At 57.8% G+C, this 15,542-nt stretch overlaps 1 protein-coding gene across 2 annotated transcripts; it reads left to right on the top strand.

Moving 5' to 3' along the window:
- Positions 1 to 1,690: 1,690 nt before the first annotated feature.
- Positions 1,691 to 15,347, top strand: BSG (basigin (Ok blood group)). Of its 2 annotated transcripts, XM_040537627.1 has the most exons (8): positions 1,691 to 1,834; positions 8,025 to 8,181; positions 9,816 to 9,904; positions 10,389 to 10,516; positions 10,732 to 11,008; positions 13,260 to 13,284; positions 13,615 to 13,683; positions 14,224 to 15,347. In XM_040537627.1, exons 1-7 carry the CDS (start codon positions 1,753 to 1,755, stop codon positions 13,670 to 13,672), a joined length of 816 nt encoding a protein of 271 aa, XP_040393561.1. In that variant the 5' UTR covers positions 1,691 to 1,752; the 3' UTR covers positions 13,673 to 13,683; positions 14,224 to 15,347. The 2 variants fall into 2 exon arrangements, 1 of the variants encoding a protein (XP_040393561.1); XR_005814747.1 differs by having other exon boundaries at positions 1,697 to 1,834; positions 10,732 to 13,683.
- The last annotated feature ends 195 nt before the right edge of the window (positions 15,348 to 15,542 follow it).

Genomic DNA, 15,542 nt, shown 5'->3' on the forward strand with positions numbered 1-15,542 from the left:
AGTTTGGGGGAAGAGACGCTCCGGGAGGATTAAGGAGTTTACAAGCCCGGCAGATCCCCACGGGGAGCGCGGCGGGGGCTGGCGTCAGCAGCCCCATTGTCTCGGCTCTTCCTGCCCCGCTGCCAGCGCCCCCGGTCCCCCCCGGCCGTGAGCTCCATGGCTCTCCTGGGGCTGCCTCAGCCAAGCACCGCTGCCCGGGCCGGGGATGGGCCGGGGCCGGGGCTGCTCTCCTGCAGGGCCCCCGGCCCTGGCGATCGGGGCCGAAACACCCGGCGGTGCGCTGCTATCGCCCGCCCGGCACCTTGGTGTTATCGGGCGGCTGCAGCTGGGCTGGGAACGGGGACCAGAGACCCCTCGTCCCCGGGGCTCCTGGAAAACCCCGCCTGGGCCGCGAGCGAGGGGTCTGCTCCTGCAGGGCCCAGCCTGCAGGCACGGCCGGGATTTCAGCCCCGGGGATGTCCGGTGGTGCTGACCTGGGCTCGCGAGCGTTCCCCGCTCCTCGCGGCTCCAACCGGGGCTGTGTGACCCTCGCAGGACTGGGGCCGTGCAGCAGGGGCCGGGCCGCCGGTTTGTCTTGGCGCGGGCCCCGCCGCTGTCCGCAGGCAGCCTCTGTCTCTGCCTCGCCCCCCCGCCGGGGAAGCGCTGCCCGGTTCCCTTCCCACGCGTGGGGCCGCGGCCCTGGCTCACCCCGGCTGCTGGCAGCGCCCCCGGGATGGCCGAGGCAGGGGGGGGAGGCATCCGTCCTGCCCGGGGACCCCCGTGGTGGCGGGGAACCCCCCAGCGTGCCCTGTGGGGCCGAGGAGCGGGGGCAGAGGGCCCCCAGCAGCCGCCGCCCCGGTGCCCGGAGCCATGTCCCAGCCGCGGGCCGAGCGCCCGGTGCTGCCCGGTGCTGCCCGCCGCGTCCTGCAGACAGGAGGGCGGGCAGGCGGGGGGCGGGCTGCAAACCCCGGGGCCCCCCCGGGCGGTCCCCGCTGCTGCCGAGGCACCACCGGTGGCCCCGCGGCCGCGCACCGGCCCGTCCTTGCGCCGCCCTCCCCGGGCCCCCGCTCGCCCCGCGGCCCCGGGGGGCAGCCGGGAGCCGGCCCCGGGCCGGCGCGGGGGCCACCGGGGGCGGGCGGCGCTGCGCAAACAGAGCAAAGGGCGGCCGCTGCGGGCGGCTGCGGGGGCTCGGGCACCGGACACCGGGCAGGCGCCGTTCCCGTCCCCGGGGCTCTCCGCGGCACAGCGCGGTGGGGGCGGCTTGCCCGCACCGGGCCCGGGGCTTCTCCGTCCTGCCCCGCGGGCACGGCCTCGGCCTGCGGACGTGCTGCGCTCCCCGCACTGCGGGCACCGGGCGCGGGGAGGGCCGGGGAGGCCGGGGGGGGACCGGGGGCGACCGGGCGGTGGAACCGGGGGGGGGACCGGGGGCGACCGGGCGGTGGAACAGGGGGGGGAGCCCCGGGTCCGCCCGCGCCCCCCCCCGGTCGCGCCCTCCCATTGGCTGCCGTCGCGCGGTGGGCGGGGCCGCGGCGGGACCGGCCCGAACCGGCTGTCCCCGCGGGGGTCGGCGGGCCGCGGGAGGCCGCTCCGCGGAACCTTTGCTCCGATTGGCCGGGCGCGGCCGGGTGGGCGGGGCAGCGCGCGGGAGCGGCCGTGCGATTGGCGCCGGGGAGCGCCGGGGGGGCGCGGCCTGAGCGGTAGCCCCGCCCCCGCCGCCGTGCCCCGGCGCGGCGCTTATAGCGGGCGGGCGGCGCGGCGGGAGCGCGGGCGGCGATGGCGGCGGGCGCGGAGGGGCTGCGCGGGCTCCTGGCGCTGCTGGTGCTGGGCGTGCTGGCGGCCGGCGGCGAGGGCACAAGTACGGCGGCGGGGGGCGGGAGGGGAACGGGAACCGGGGAGGGGGGCACGGGGTGGGGGGGGGCGCACGGGCCGGGGGAGGTCGTGCCGGGGGGGGGGTCGTGCCGGGGGGTGGTCTCGGGTTTACGCACGGCCCTGGAGCGGCGGCGGCGGCGGGGAGGTGGGGGGGCGAACGGGATTGGGTCCGGCACTGTGGGGATCGTGGCCCGGGAGCCCCGGCGGTGAAGCCCCGGGGGAGGGGCGCGGCGGGGGGAGCGGGGAGCGGGGGCTGCCCGCCCGGCCCCGCCTCCCCGGTGCTGCGCCCTGCCCCCCGCCGCGTGCCTGTCCGCACGCGCCTCGCGATGCCCGGTTCCCCCCCCCCCCCCCCCCCTTAGCTGAGGGGCTCGGGTTCCTGCAGCCCCCCCGGCCCCGGGGCGCTCGGAGCCCCCGGGCTGCCGCCGTGCCCTGCTCCGCCGCCTCGTGCTCCCCTCGCGGTGTGTGCTCGGGGCTCCGGGACCCGAGGCTCTGCCCCCACCGGGCCCCCGGGGCCCGCCCGTGGCCGCGGAGCTGCTTCGGAGTCGAACCCAGGGGGAAGGGTCGAGGCCGTCGGAGCGGGGCAGGGGCGGGGGCGGTGCTCTGCAGCCCTGGGGAGGGTCGGGGGGGCTCATAAATAACCCAAAATTGCCGTGCGGGCTGTGCCCCGCTCCCGGCCCGGGGAGCTGGGCGAGGGCACGTTCCCCTGGGGTCAGCGGCCCCCCCGGTGGCTGCCCCACGTCGGGCTCGGGGCTGGGGGGGCCCCGCTGCCTGCCCTCGCTGGGCGCTTCCCCTCCTGTCCGTGGGCAGACCCCGGGTGTGAGCCTGCCTGGGGCGCTCAGCCCGGGCGGCTCCCGCTGCCTCCGGGGAGGGACACGGCGCAGGGCAGGGTGCCTGGGGGGGCCGTTCCTGCCCCCGGGCTGGGTGTGAGGAGCTGCAGGGAATAGCCCTGGGGCTGCGCATTTCGCTCTGTGCTCCTGTTGAAGTCCCCGTCCCCTTCCCTCTTACTCCTCCAGTGACCCGGGTGGGGGGCTGGGAGGTGGGGGGGGTCTTCTGCCCCTCCGCAGCGCTCAGCTCTTGGCTCGGGGCAGGGCCCCGGGGGTGACCGCTGAGGCCGCGGCGTTTGTGGCTCGCGGCAAAGAGCGGCTGGCAGCGGTGTGGGTGTGCTTGGACTCTGCTCCCAGCCCTGTGCAGGTCTCCTGCCCGGTCACACAAAGCTCTGGGGAGAGTCCATTTTAGAGCTATTAGTGGAAACGGCAAAAAGTCGGCGCTTCGGATGTCCCTCCCCGAGGCCAAGAAGCAAAGGTCAGGCCGCGGGGGGAGCGTGCCCTGCAGCATGGCGCCGGCCCCCACCAGGCCCCCGGTGCTGCCCGTGCCCTCCCTCCGCACAGGGAGGCTGCTTTTAGTTGGAAGGTGACTCAGGGGAGCGCTATCTGCCCTCGCACGACGCTGCCCAGCCTGACGGGGTGCTGCGCTGCCCCTTGGCCCGGGGAGCTGGCTGCAGCTCGCAGCCCCTCGCCCCCCGGGGAACTTGGGGGCAGGTCTGACGGGTCCTGGGGGGCTGATGCCGGCAGTGCTCGTGTGCCCCAGGACTTAGCGGGTGCTCTCCCCAGCCTGGCATGCCCAGGGCTTTGCTTGGTTGCCCTGCCTCGTGTAGGAAGGGGAGAGGACGTGAAATCCCATGTGAGTGCAGGGGGTACCTGCTGTTACTAGTGTGGGCTAGCTGAAGCTTTTTAGCCTCTCCGAAAGGCATGAAGTGCCCTCTAACTCAGAGCACGTAACCTTGCAACAGCTTATTTTGTCAGCATACAATAATCACCTTATAGCTGCTAAAAAACAAACAAAAAGCCCCACCCACCCCCAGAGACAAAAACAAAACTCAAACCCACTGATATTTACTAGCTCCCATTTTAAACCAGGCTGCAGTTAAAATGGGACAGGCTCCTACATGTGCAGTAGTCAGCTCTGTGACTCTTCAAAATAAGGTGGTTGGGAGTGTTTAATCACAGGCCCGAGGTGTAAAAGCCCATTCTGTTGCCCAGAAGCATCAGGAGGCGTGCGAGCGGCTCGTCCCGTGCCAATGTGCAAGTGTGGCCCTGGAGGCTCTTGGGCTTGTTCTCTGGGCGCTTCACGAGGCGGCCTCCAGCAAGTTCTGATGCACGAGAGCTGCTTTTTGCTGGGACCCGTATGTCTTCTGGAGCCCCGGCCACCTCCTGTGCCTTCATGAAACCAGTTCAGGATCATTCTGGTGTCTCTGCTGCAGTTCTGTAATCCAGAATTGCTTGGAACCTTTAAAACTGCTGCAGAGGTGTTACTGCGTTTCTGGAAGCAGCCAGCAGCACTGTTGTTGGCGTGTGAAAGAGCAGCAGGCTCTTCTAGCCCCGAGCTACTCTGACCTCTGTTTTAAAGGTGCCTCAGTTTTAAATATCAGCCGTCTGCTAAAGCTGTCCTGTACCAGATGGGGGTCAGAGCTCTCCTTGCTTGTCCAAGCACACTTATTCTTCCAGCTATGTATACTGAAGCTTTAAAAGTCTAAATTCTCCTTTGAGGAATGTGGAAGTGATTTACTTAGGACTCTGAAATGTACCTTGCAGACTCATTTGTGTTTTCCTTGAGGTTGAGCAATGCGGGTTTCATAATACCGGTTTGCTTCCACACTCTCAATAAGCCATGAGATTTCTTATTGAAACATCTTCAGAAATTCAAAACCAAAAGAAATTGGCCCTGAACCCACCTCCCTCATGCCTGTGTGTTATGATACCTGTGTGGAGCAGCCTGTATAACCGTGAAATTCAAGTGCTCAGTAACAGAAATTTCCGGGGAATACCCTTAAAGTCTGCTGGTGGCGGTTCTGAGAAGTGCAGCCTGCAGTCAGTGCAGGAAGTACGTGTCACAAGCCTCACTGGTTCTTCTGAAACCTTGCTCAGACTGAGTCACGTAAGTAACCTTGACGTTGGTGTGATGTCTCTTCCTGGCCTCTGGGAACAGCCCTCCCGGGGCCCTGCTCTTTCCCCCGCTGTCCTGGAGCGATTGGTGCCGGCTCCCCTCCGCGGGCTGCTGGTCACAGCTGATAACAGCCTGGAGGCACCGCGGGCAGCTCGGCTTCCCGCAGCCCTGGGGCTTTTGGGGCTGTCTCTGGGCTGTCGGCTTCCTGAGAGCCAGGCCCTGGGGCTCCGAGCACAGGAACAACTTGAAGAGTGCCGTCGTTCTGGGTGTCTCTGCTTTTAGGCTGTTTATTACTAATTTACCTCTGCAGAGTTGTCAGATGGAAAATCTGATTTTGTTGTGTGACAACAGACGTTAGAAATTTCTTCACCTCGTTTGTGGCATCTTGCGGACTGCAAGACAATCTCAAAAAACCACACACACACACACACAAAAAAAAGCCCACAAAACCCAGGCAGTTGTATCAGTAAGGTGTTTAGCAGTGTCTGCATGTTAACGAATGGAGCGGTGAGACGCAGAGGAGAGCAGCAGGGTGGCCCGGTGCCTGTGGCCATGTGGCGGCTGGGTCAGCGCCAGGCTCTGGCCAGCTCCAGGTCACGGATGGGAGCGTGGGGCTGGGGAGGAGGTGGGTGAGAAGCATCTCCGTGCAGCGGGAGATCTGTGCTGCATGCGGTGCTTTCGATGGGTAGGCACTTCGGGTACCCAGCTGGCGTTCTCCAGGTGGAAATGATGTTACGACAAGGAACAGTGCCTCAGTGTGTTCCGTATACATGCACAGATGTGTCTAGGGAAGCGTTTTGCTGTGGTGGGGCTGTCCCGACACAGCTGGCAGGCAGGGGCTCGCTGCGTGCTCGCTGTGGTGCCCATCAGTGCAGACGCCTGGTGGGATGCTCGAGCAGTGGGGTCTGTGGAGGCTGGGGCAGAAACCCGCTGCTGCCTTGGCCCTGACCTTGCTGCGGGCCTGTCTCTCTCCTGGCCGAGGTACGAGGCTGGGGGTTTCTCGGCCTGCCCCAGTGAGCGCCGCCTTGGGGAGCCGGCCCTTGCAGAAGAGGCAGTGCCGGGGTTCTTGCTCGGATCCTGGCAGATACCGTACATGCTTCTGGTGTTCTGGTCTTGCGGTGGGAGGCCTTGCTGCCTGGAGGCACAACTATTCAGAGCCAGGGCCCTGTCTGAGCTGCGCAGCTGGATGGAGTCTAGAGAGTGGGGAGGGAGAGGATTCTGATCTGAACACTGTGGCATCTTCTCGATGGCTGATTTTTTTTTTTTTTTTTTTTGCTTGTAGAGGGTGAATTCTTGCTTTGCACTAACACTTTGCACTAATACCTCTTCAACTCGTAGCTGGTTTTATAAAGTCACCGCTGTCTCAAAAGAGACTGACTCAGGACAGCGTCGAGTTGTACTGCGAGGCGATTGGCAATCCCATCCCTGAGATCCAGTGGTGGTTTGAGGGGAACGAGCCAAATGAGACCTATGCTCAGCTTTGGGATGGTGCACGGCAGGACCGTGTCAAAATCAACGCCACCTACAACCTGCATTCCACCAGCACCATCTACATCGCAAACCTCACGGGCGACGACTCGGGCACGTACGAGTGCCGGGCCAGCAACGACCCTGACCGCAACCACTTGTCGAAGAGCCCCAAAGTCAAGTGGATCCGTTCACAGGCAAACGTTTTTGTCATCGAACGTGAGTGGCCGTCCTGAGGCCTTGGCACTTGCTCGGACACTGGTGTCTTGAGTCTCCCGCCATGCTCACCCCTGCACCCGTGTCCTGTGACTCCCCAGAGCCCCCTCACCTTCCCACCCTGGCTGTAGAACCGAGAGACTCCCCCCTGTGTCATCTCCCTCACTGCCTCTGACCTGACCCAAAATGGCCCTCAAAAAGGGTTGTGACTTCCCAACCAAAATGCCATTCAGCAACCCCTTGCCTTTTCTGGAGTCAAAGACCTGGAATGTGTCGCTTATTCCCGAGTGCCTCCGTGTCCTGGTGCTGGCTTGCAGAATTAAGTCCTGGTTCTGCTGGTAGACTCTGCCCTAACCACCACTGACAAACTAGCCCTTCCCTACAGCTCCTACAGCCTCTGCTTCCGTCAGCGGTCTTGCTTTAAGTTCGCTTTCCTGCTAGTGATACAAGCTGTGGGGACCAAAATCTGCTTTTAGTTTCATGTGGTGCAACCATTTTTGAAATGGCCGTGTCTGTGTGTGACACTGAGTGTGGTGTAGCTGTGTGGTGGGAGCGACCGGGTGCCCTCTGCTCCCAGAGCTGGCAACGGGACCGGAGCTAACGGGCTGCTGGCTTCTGAGTAACAGAAACCTGGGCTAGGGTGAGGGGATGTAACGTCCTGCTAAGGTCTCATGAATCCTGAAGCGTACTAGGGAGTACAAAACTCCAGCAGAGCCTTCTTCCAGTGGAATTGGGGTAGGAGGAAAAGCAGGTCTGTTAGGCCTGTGCAAAACTTCTTCCTTCCAGGTGAAGAGCCTGTGTGGAAGGGCAGGGAACATAGTGCCACCGGGGCTGTGTAATGGTTCTGCTAATGGCAGCCGTGCGCTTCACTGCCTCCAAGTAGAAATGTCTGACTCATCTTACGATGTATAATTTACTGCTTCTTGGCACATGGAGGTCTAGGACCTTTTGGAGTCATGGTTGTGTGTTCTCCCAGGAATAAACCTGACTATAAAAATTTGGGCTGCATCATATGATGCATGTATTGCTTGTGTAAGGTCACCTTTGTTATCCCTCACAAAAGAGGGCCTTGGCTGCCATAGGTTATATTACCTGCAGGTTCCTAAATCTGCTCTGACTGTGGGAGGTGTTGACATGTAGTGAGCACTAAAGTGGCTCATAAAAGCAGGGAGCTGTGCTACTGTAACTGCCCTTCACAGTATGGCTTTTTCCACTGCTTATTGAGCACTCAGCTCTATTAGAGCTGCACCCATTGAGCAGGCGGCTCAAAGCTGTCCATAGGACATGGCAGTGATCCCGACCCCGGTGGGAGCAGCCGTAGAGTCAGTGTCCTGTTACTGCTAGGTGCAGTCAGGCCCTAGCTGTCTGGCTTTCCAGTCTCCTGTGCTGGTGTCACCAGTTCTGGGAGGAAACTGACCACAAAGGTAAGTGAAAAGCTATGGTGGAGGTGAGGAACTGTGGGTTTTGACTATTTGTGGTACAGGTTGTTGGGCAGGTGCATGACCTTGTGAATACCAGGTGCTAACTTTAGTGGGATTATTTACAAACAGGTCCAGACATCCAAACAGGGTTCTCAGACTCTACTGGCAAGCTGATCCTCAGCTGCAACCTAACTGATCCTTACTCTGCCATCGAGGGTCATGAATGGAAGCATGGAGACAAGATACTTCAAACAGACATGGAGTCAAGCACTTTCACCAGTTACATGTAAGTGTCAGGTGCAAGGCCAGATAAGAATCTATACAAGGACATTTTTTTTTTAACTGGAGGCAATATCTCCTACCCACTGAACTCAAAGCTAAGTGCTTGAAGTCTTGCCAAAAATAAAAACTTTTAAACTTCAGAACATAAGATGAACAAAATAAAGTTTTGGTGAGACCCCATTCTTCCTACTTTTGGGAGAGGAGGGAATGAGGAGGCGGAGAGAGGGAAAGTAAAGTGCCACCGGTGTCCTCCTGGTCGGAGGAGCCCTGTGGCCCCGTGTCTCCGTGCAGAGTTCGGCTGGGCTGGGTTTGCCAGGTGCAGCGTGGCCCAGGCCCCTGCACTGCCTGTGCTGTGCCCGCAGCACTGACAGCAGCATGGCACGGCTGCCTCGCAGAGCTCGGAGGAGCCCCTGCTGCCCCAAAATGCACGTGGAGCTGTACACTCCCATGTTTCTGTGTATCATGCTTTTACGTACGTCTCCCCGCTACAGAGCGGGTGGGGAAGCTGCCTACAGATTAGTCTCTGAAGCTGTTTGCAGGCTGTAGCTGAGCAGGGCCGGGGATACCGGCCGTATTGTGGCAGTGCAGTGAGCCTTCCTTTCCGATTACAGTCAGGCCCGGCTGGCACTGACCCAGCAGCTGTAGAGGCATCATGTCCTTTTGTATGGCAGTGCCGACGTGCCTGTCTCCCCATAGCAACAGGGAGCTGAACAAGGATTAAAGTATTTATAACCCAGCCTCCCTCGCGTGACCTCAATTCCTTAGCTGAGTGGTTTTTGGAAGTGGGAAGCTCCGTGCACAGCAGAGCTAACAAACGGTCTGTTGTCCCAGCACAGCCGGGGACTGAAACTTTGCCCCTTCCCCTGAGTGGCTATTACTAAGCTGCAGAATGTGATGTTTGTTGCAGTGCAGCATAATCCACTAAATCTCAGGGCAGCAGCTTCACAAAGACAAAAATGGGAGAGCTCTCTCTACACTTGGATCAATCCAGAGTGACTCAGCCTGGGTTTTTCTCTGTCACTGTCATGTGTCCCAGCAGTCTTCCCTGCACAGGAAGAGTACCCTTCCTCTGAATCTGCTGTCTTAAGGTCCCTGTCCCTCTCCTGTAGAGGTGAACCGCAGGGCTGAGGTACTGCTGGAGGTGTGTGGCCGTGCTCGCTTCGTGTTCGGGGGCTTGGTGCAGTAGGGGATGACTTTTAACAGGGCTGCAGTCGTACCTGGTGAAGACGTGTTGTCCTGTTTCTCTGCTTCTGTAGGGGCTAGCAGTCAGCTCTTATTTTCCCCCCTGTAGAGGCCCCGGAGGCAAGAGTGATTTGGGTTAGGGGGTGGAAGCTGCTGGTTTGCAGGGTTTGGGATGCAGGTTATCTCAGTGATCACTGAGTTGACAGACCCATGTCAGACTTGGCATGTGTGGAATCCCTCTCTGCCGTCCTTAATGTGTGGGGAGAGAAAGGCAGAGAGCAGGGATGCAGTAGGTGTGTGGTGCTGCACAAATCTTGGTGCTGGAATGGGAGAAACGGCCTGTAGAGGAGGTTGCTGTTCAGGTGTCCTAGGGCTGTCTCTGTGGGTCTGGAATTGTGTATTTTTGGACAACAGTAGCTGAGCTGAATGCTTATCTGACAACCTGTTTTTTGGTAGAATCGAGGGGAAGAAGGAAGAGCACTCTGGTATCTATGAATGCATCTACAAAACAAGCCCAGAGATAAAAGGAGAAATGAATATATCAGGTAACTTCACGGGTTTGCTTCTGCAACTGAGGAGGGGAGTGGGGAAGCTGTGGCCTCCTGAACACTTTGCTTTGGTAGCAAAGCAAGCTGAAAAGCTGCTTCTAGCCCTTACCAGTAGGGCTGCTGGGCTCTACTTGTGAATTACCAGGTTTGCTCTGTGAGGCATCTCAGTTACATCAAGCAACTCAGCTGTCTGTAGGGTCAGCCTGGGGACCTTGCAGTAAATCAGCCTTCTGCTATGGGAGGAGGGCAGTACCTGGTGGTCAAACCTGTCTGAGCCTTTCTTGAAGCACTTTCAGGTGCTTCCTGCTCTGAAAATGCCAAACGTGGGACAAATGAAGAGATTAAGACCCGCTAATACATTTCTTAAACTGAAGTAAAGCCTTATGAGCAACTTTGTCTGACAGTGGCTAGGTGGACTGCAACGAGTCTTTCATGTCTCTTCCATGGCGAGGTGTCTGACTTTCTTTTTCTCTTGCTGCAGTTCTGCCCCAAGTGGTGGCATACAAGAAGTCTGAGCATGGGAACGAGGGGGACACGGGGGTGCTGACCTGCAAGAATCCCTCTTTTCCTCCTGTCAGTGCTTGGGTCTGGTACAGAAATGATCAAGAGGTAAGTGCTGTGTCTGTCCTGGCTCCCCTTCTGCCGACCCTACTTACCAACAAGGAGGCAGAGGACCTCTTCCCATCAGAATTAGCTATTTCAGAGTAGCCTTCTCCTTAGTGCCGTGGCAAGGAGGATTTCTGTAGCGTTAGACCTGTGCCTATAACGTGAGCAGCTCCCCTCATGCCAGGAGTACCCTGAAGCTCTCTATTCCTTCCTTCTAGTCCATCATCGTCAATGGATCTGGTCGATACATTATCAAGTCCAGCGGCAACAAGACAGAGTTACGCATTCTTAAGCTGAACATCGAGGAGGATACGGGTGACTACCACTGCAGTGCCATCAACTCTATTGGCAAGGGTGAAGCTACAGTGAATCTGCGCGTACGCAGCCGTCTGGCAGCGCTCTGGCCCTTCCTGGGTATAGTGGCAGAAGTCCTGGTCCTTGTCACCATCATCTTTATCTACGAGAAGAGGAGGAAGCCAGATGAAGTTCTCGATGGTAAGAGGCACCTGGGGTTACATCTTTCTGGGGAGAAAAAGGAGCTTGTAGGGTGCAGGCAAATTGTTCTCAGAGAGCTCAGACTTTGTCAGAGGGGCGCTACAGCTCAGTGGGAGGCCTGCTTCTCAGGAATGCTTCTTGTCTAACCATCATAGCCTCCACCAGGTTACTTTAGTGTGGAGGTACTTGCACACTTTCTGCCAATCCTTCAGCAAGCTGTGCTTTGGCTCCAGAGATTCAGTGCAGGTCAGCCTGACCCTTTGTCTCAGCAGTTCCTCTGCACTTTGTTCAGCGGCTTGACGCGAGCATCTCCAGGACAGGGTTTTCTTTGACAGTTAAAATTCTGGAGAAAATGATTTGGGAACAGGTAGTAGAGCTTTTCTGAGCTGCAAAGGAGGGGAGTCTGTCAGTGGTTCCATAACAATAGGCTTAGCCTCAGCTTGTGAATCTGTTTTGGGTCATCAAATTCACTCATCCCAGCTCTCCGGGAGTTCCTCAAAGCCTGGTGTTATCTTTAATCTGTTCTGGAAGTGTGGCTCCTCCCTTTCCTTATCAGTAGGAATCTTCATTGTGTTAGCCCCAGCAGCCCCTCCCTTATCTGATCCCGCTAACAATGCAGTGTAAATGCTCGATATCCTTCCTGCTGGCTGGGTCAGTCACCTTCGCCCTTTGCAGGGGAACAGCACATCAGGTGGACTGGGTGGTGTGAAGGGAAGCAGAGGGACTAAAACTGAGTATCCCTGCCTCTCTGCAGAGCTTGGGAGATTCTACTCGAGGCGGTTTTATAAGTAAATGTGTTGCCCTCTGGCACGGTGCTCTTGGCTGGAAGGCAGATGTCTACTTAAGAATGGCTGTAGCTACATCTTTTAGCAAAAAAAAGTTGTAGCCTGTTTTTCTGAGTGTGGTTTCAGCTGATATCAGCTGAGTCCAGATCCTGCTCAGCTCTGTGAGTTGTGGTGGAGCCTTTGACAGATGACGACAGGTCCTGTAATACTGGCAGGTCTCCTCTGGCGGCTCCTCAGCCAGAGATCTTAAGCTCAGGTTCCCAAGTGCTTGTGGATGAAAATACAGCATTGCACTTGATGCTACAACAGGACAGTGTAAAGCTGCATCTCGCTCCTCGAAAGCCTCAGGAAGGCAGTGCTGAGCCAGCTTAGAGAGCTGCTGAGCCTCGGGTGTGTGGCGGTGAGCTGGCTGCTCCCTGTTACCTGGGATGGGAAGAGTCCAGCCTGAGTATGGCCTGATTTCCTTGCTGGTGTTATCTTTCCACTCTTCCCTTCTCTGCTGCTGGGTGCCACCTCAAATGGTAAGTGGAAGCTGGTTCCAGCCGTGTCCTCTCACCAGCTGTGTGCAGGTCTTGGTGCCCAAGGCAGCCCCGAGTTTAGAGCTCGGGTCTGACCCCTCAGCGCTGCTTGAGCGGAAGCCTGGGCCATGGAGGAGGTTATGGGAACCCTCTCCTGGAAAGTGGCAGATTGCAAGGAGCTGGTGAAAGGTCCCAGGGCTTGGCACTTGTTGGCAAAGGTGTTTTCTTAGCTGTGTTTCTCTGCGTAGCAAGAACGTGGCATGCAGTGTTTGTTTTGTTTCACAAGATGTGCAGGGAGGAAGAAGGGCTTTACGTGGATACTGAAAGCCTCGTTCCTGCAGCCTTGACTTTGTGTTCAGATCTGGGAGCTGTTAACAGGGGTGAGAGCAGCAAGTACTTGGGTGTGCTGTCCCACCGAGTGGATTGTGGCTCCCATTTCAGCTCTGGGTGCTAGTGGGAGGACTGGCTGAGGACACGGGGTGTGGATGTTAACAGATGTTAGTGGTCAGCAGTGCTGCTTGAGGCTGTCTGGACACTTCCCTGTGTAATTCTGCTTCTGTGGCTTCCTGGATAGTCTCAGGTGTGCCTCGAGGTTAATAAAGCACCAGACCTGACCTCTGCTGACGGGGAGTAGGAGACCTGGTTGTGCCCGTGCTGTGCCAACAGAAGCAACTGCGTAACAGGAGCTTATGTCTAAGCTTAGACAAGAAGCAGCTTAAAACTCACGCTGGGGGTGGTAGTGTTCTAAGAAGTAGCCCCCCTGCTCCCCCCAGCCGTGGTGAAATGGGAGCCCTGTCTGCGGTGACCTGCGGTGTCCAGAATCCTGTCACCTCTCGGGATGCTGGTCCCCAGAGTTACAGAGGTGGAAGAGAGGCAGGGATTACTTTGTATGTGTGTTTCCCTGACACTGTTTGTTCTTTCTTTTTCTGTGCTGTCCTGAACATGAAGATGATGATGGAGGTTCTGCACCTCTGTAAGTACCTTGTTTTTCTACTTAGTCCTGTTTGTACTGGCAGATCACATTAATCAGGAAATCTGCTTTGAATATAAAAGCGAGCTGGTGCAGGAATACAATGTTAGCTTCCGGGGGGACTTCCCCTTCCCATGTTTTTTTTTTTTGTGGCCTCTATATGAACTGCATACAACTTAGAATGGTACAGAGGTCTCTGAAACTGATTGTTTTGGCAACTAAACTCACCTTGCTGTATCTTGAGCATCTATTTGGGTACGAATCGCATTAGTGGGTAGGGTGGGTTTTTGTGCTTTGTCTTCACTGCCCCTTTTTTCCCTTTTCTCTTTCCAGGAAAAGTAATGCCACAAACCACAAGGACAAGAATGTCCGCCAGAGAAACGCTAACTAAGCAGGGGCCAGGTGAGTGCTGCTCCCAAGGGCAGAGCTGCAGCTGAGAGCAGCTGCTGAGCCAGGTGTCTTCACCTCCTCACAGCAAGGGGCTCATACGGCTGTCCGGAGGTGCTTGTGTCTGGCTGGAGCCCAGCCGGGGCTCTTCAGCAGCTTGTAAAAGTCATGTGGGCAAAGGCTCCCTTGGCCCAGCATCATAGTGCGGTTCCTGGGAGAGGGAAGGAAGCCTTGCTGTGAAGTTCAGGCACAGGCTATGAGCAGTATTGTAGGAAACTGCCAAAGCTGCTGGGACTGCGTGAGGCACACTCAGCAGGGCCTGGCCTCTGAGCAGAGGGAGGCAGGAGAGTGTTGGGCTCCACAGTGGGGGTCTTGCAGCATGGGAGGGTCAGGACTACCCAATAGTTCTTGCCCTGGACTTGAGCAAGAGATGAGTCCAAGCCCACAGCTTTATTCAAGGCAGCTTTTGTCCTGCTTTATCAGCCCCCCTCTAGCACAGCATGGCCTTATGGTACTGCTAGGTTATCTAAATGGCTTTTCTCTCTTTCACTCCAGGTGATATGTAGCTGAAGAACTCGTCTGGACATTTTTTTCTTTTTCTTTGGTAAAATAGCACCGTGAAATATTCTAGTGTGTCCTTGCGATTGAGTTACTTCACTTTCTAAAGGAACTTAAGTTGTAGAAACTAAAATACACGTGATGTTTTTTTAAAAAAAAAAAGAGTTGTGGGAGGGTTTTTCTACCTGTAAGCGTAAATCCCTTGTTTCTGGTAGTCTTGGTCACTGGCTGTCTGTCCTAGGTCTCTTCATGTTGGTGCAGAGCGGGTGGGTGGGAGTACAACTTCTCTTCCTCTCCTCTTGAAGAGCAGCGTGTGCTGGGGGGGCTGTTCTGAAATGCCCTCCTTGCCCCACCTCAGTGTTGGAGGCCACACAAGGAGCTGCGGAGAGCCGACCTGAGCGTGGCAGCAAAATGCACAGTTCCTTGAGGGCTGCTCCACCAGACATGGCTGGCCTGGGTTCCCAGCAGGGCTGTCGTGCCCTACACATGCAGGTCAGGAGGAAACTGCTGTAGCAACCTTCTGGAGGTGACCCCATCCCTCAGAGCATCTTAGGAGGGCAGCTCTGGGTCTTTCCCAGTGCGTTACCTGGAGCAGGGCTGCGCCTTTCCCTTGCTTGGAAGCAGCCTGTGTCCTATAAGCTGCTCGTGCAGGGCCCCCGGGCACTGTCTGGGGTGGCTCCTGTGGAGGTGTGAGCCGATCGCTTCCCAGCATGCGCTGCCCCAGTGCCCTGCTGTGGGGCAGGCGTTCCCCCGGCTCCTCCAGGGATGCTCTTGGTGGTCACACTCGGAAACAGACAACCAGGAGACAGTGTTAGAGCTGGACACTGGCTAAACATGATTTGTGTTAACTTATTTAATGGGTTGTTAGTATTGCTTCTCAAGTGGCTACACTGGGGTCTGGGGCAAAGTGTGGGGTGAATGCTAGGGGTGCGGTGTGGTGGGGGGCGGTGTGACAGCATGTGTTCTTGTGCTTGGGCCATCTTGGTGTTTGTGCAACATAGGAGCCTGAGAGCAGATGAATGCTCAGTGGTGTCTAATACCTTTATTGCTGAGTAGCATTGAGCTGTTCCATCTGTTAACATAATTCACAAATAAAGATAATTCCTTTCTCTCTTTTTCCACCTTGGTTTGGATTCTGGTCTTTCTTTTACCTCCTAGGTGGGCCCATGGGTTTCCTGACCTCCTCTCACCCCTTTCTGGCTCCTCTGGCTGCTGGACACAAAGCTTTGTCCCCCAGGCTGGTGCAGCTCTGACTACTTTGATCACGAGCGTGCGCACCCTGAGAGGTGTTCAAGCCCTTACAAAGGGAGGTGAGC

This window comes from Cygnus olor, chromosome 26 (assembly GCF_009769625.2).
Source record: "Cygnus olor isolate bCygOlo1 chromosome 26, bCygOlo1.pri.v2, whole genome shotgun sequence".
Lineage (NCBI taxonomy): Eukaryota > Metazoa > Chordata > Aves > Anseriformes > Anatidae > Cygnus > Cygnus olor.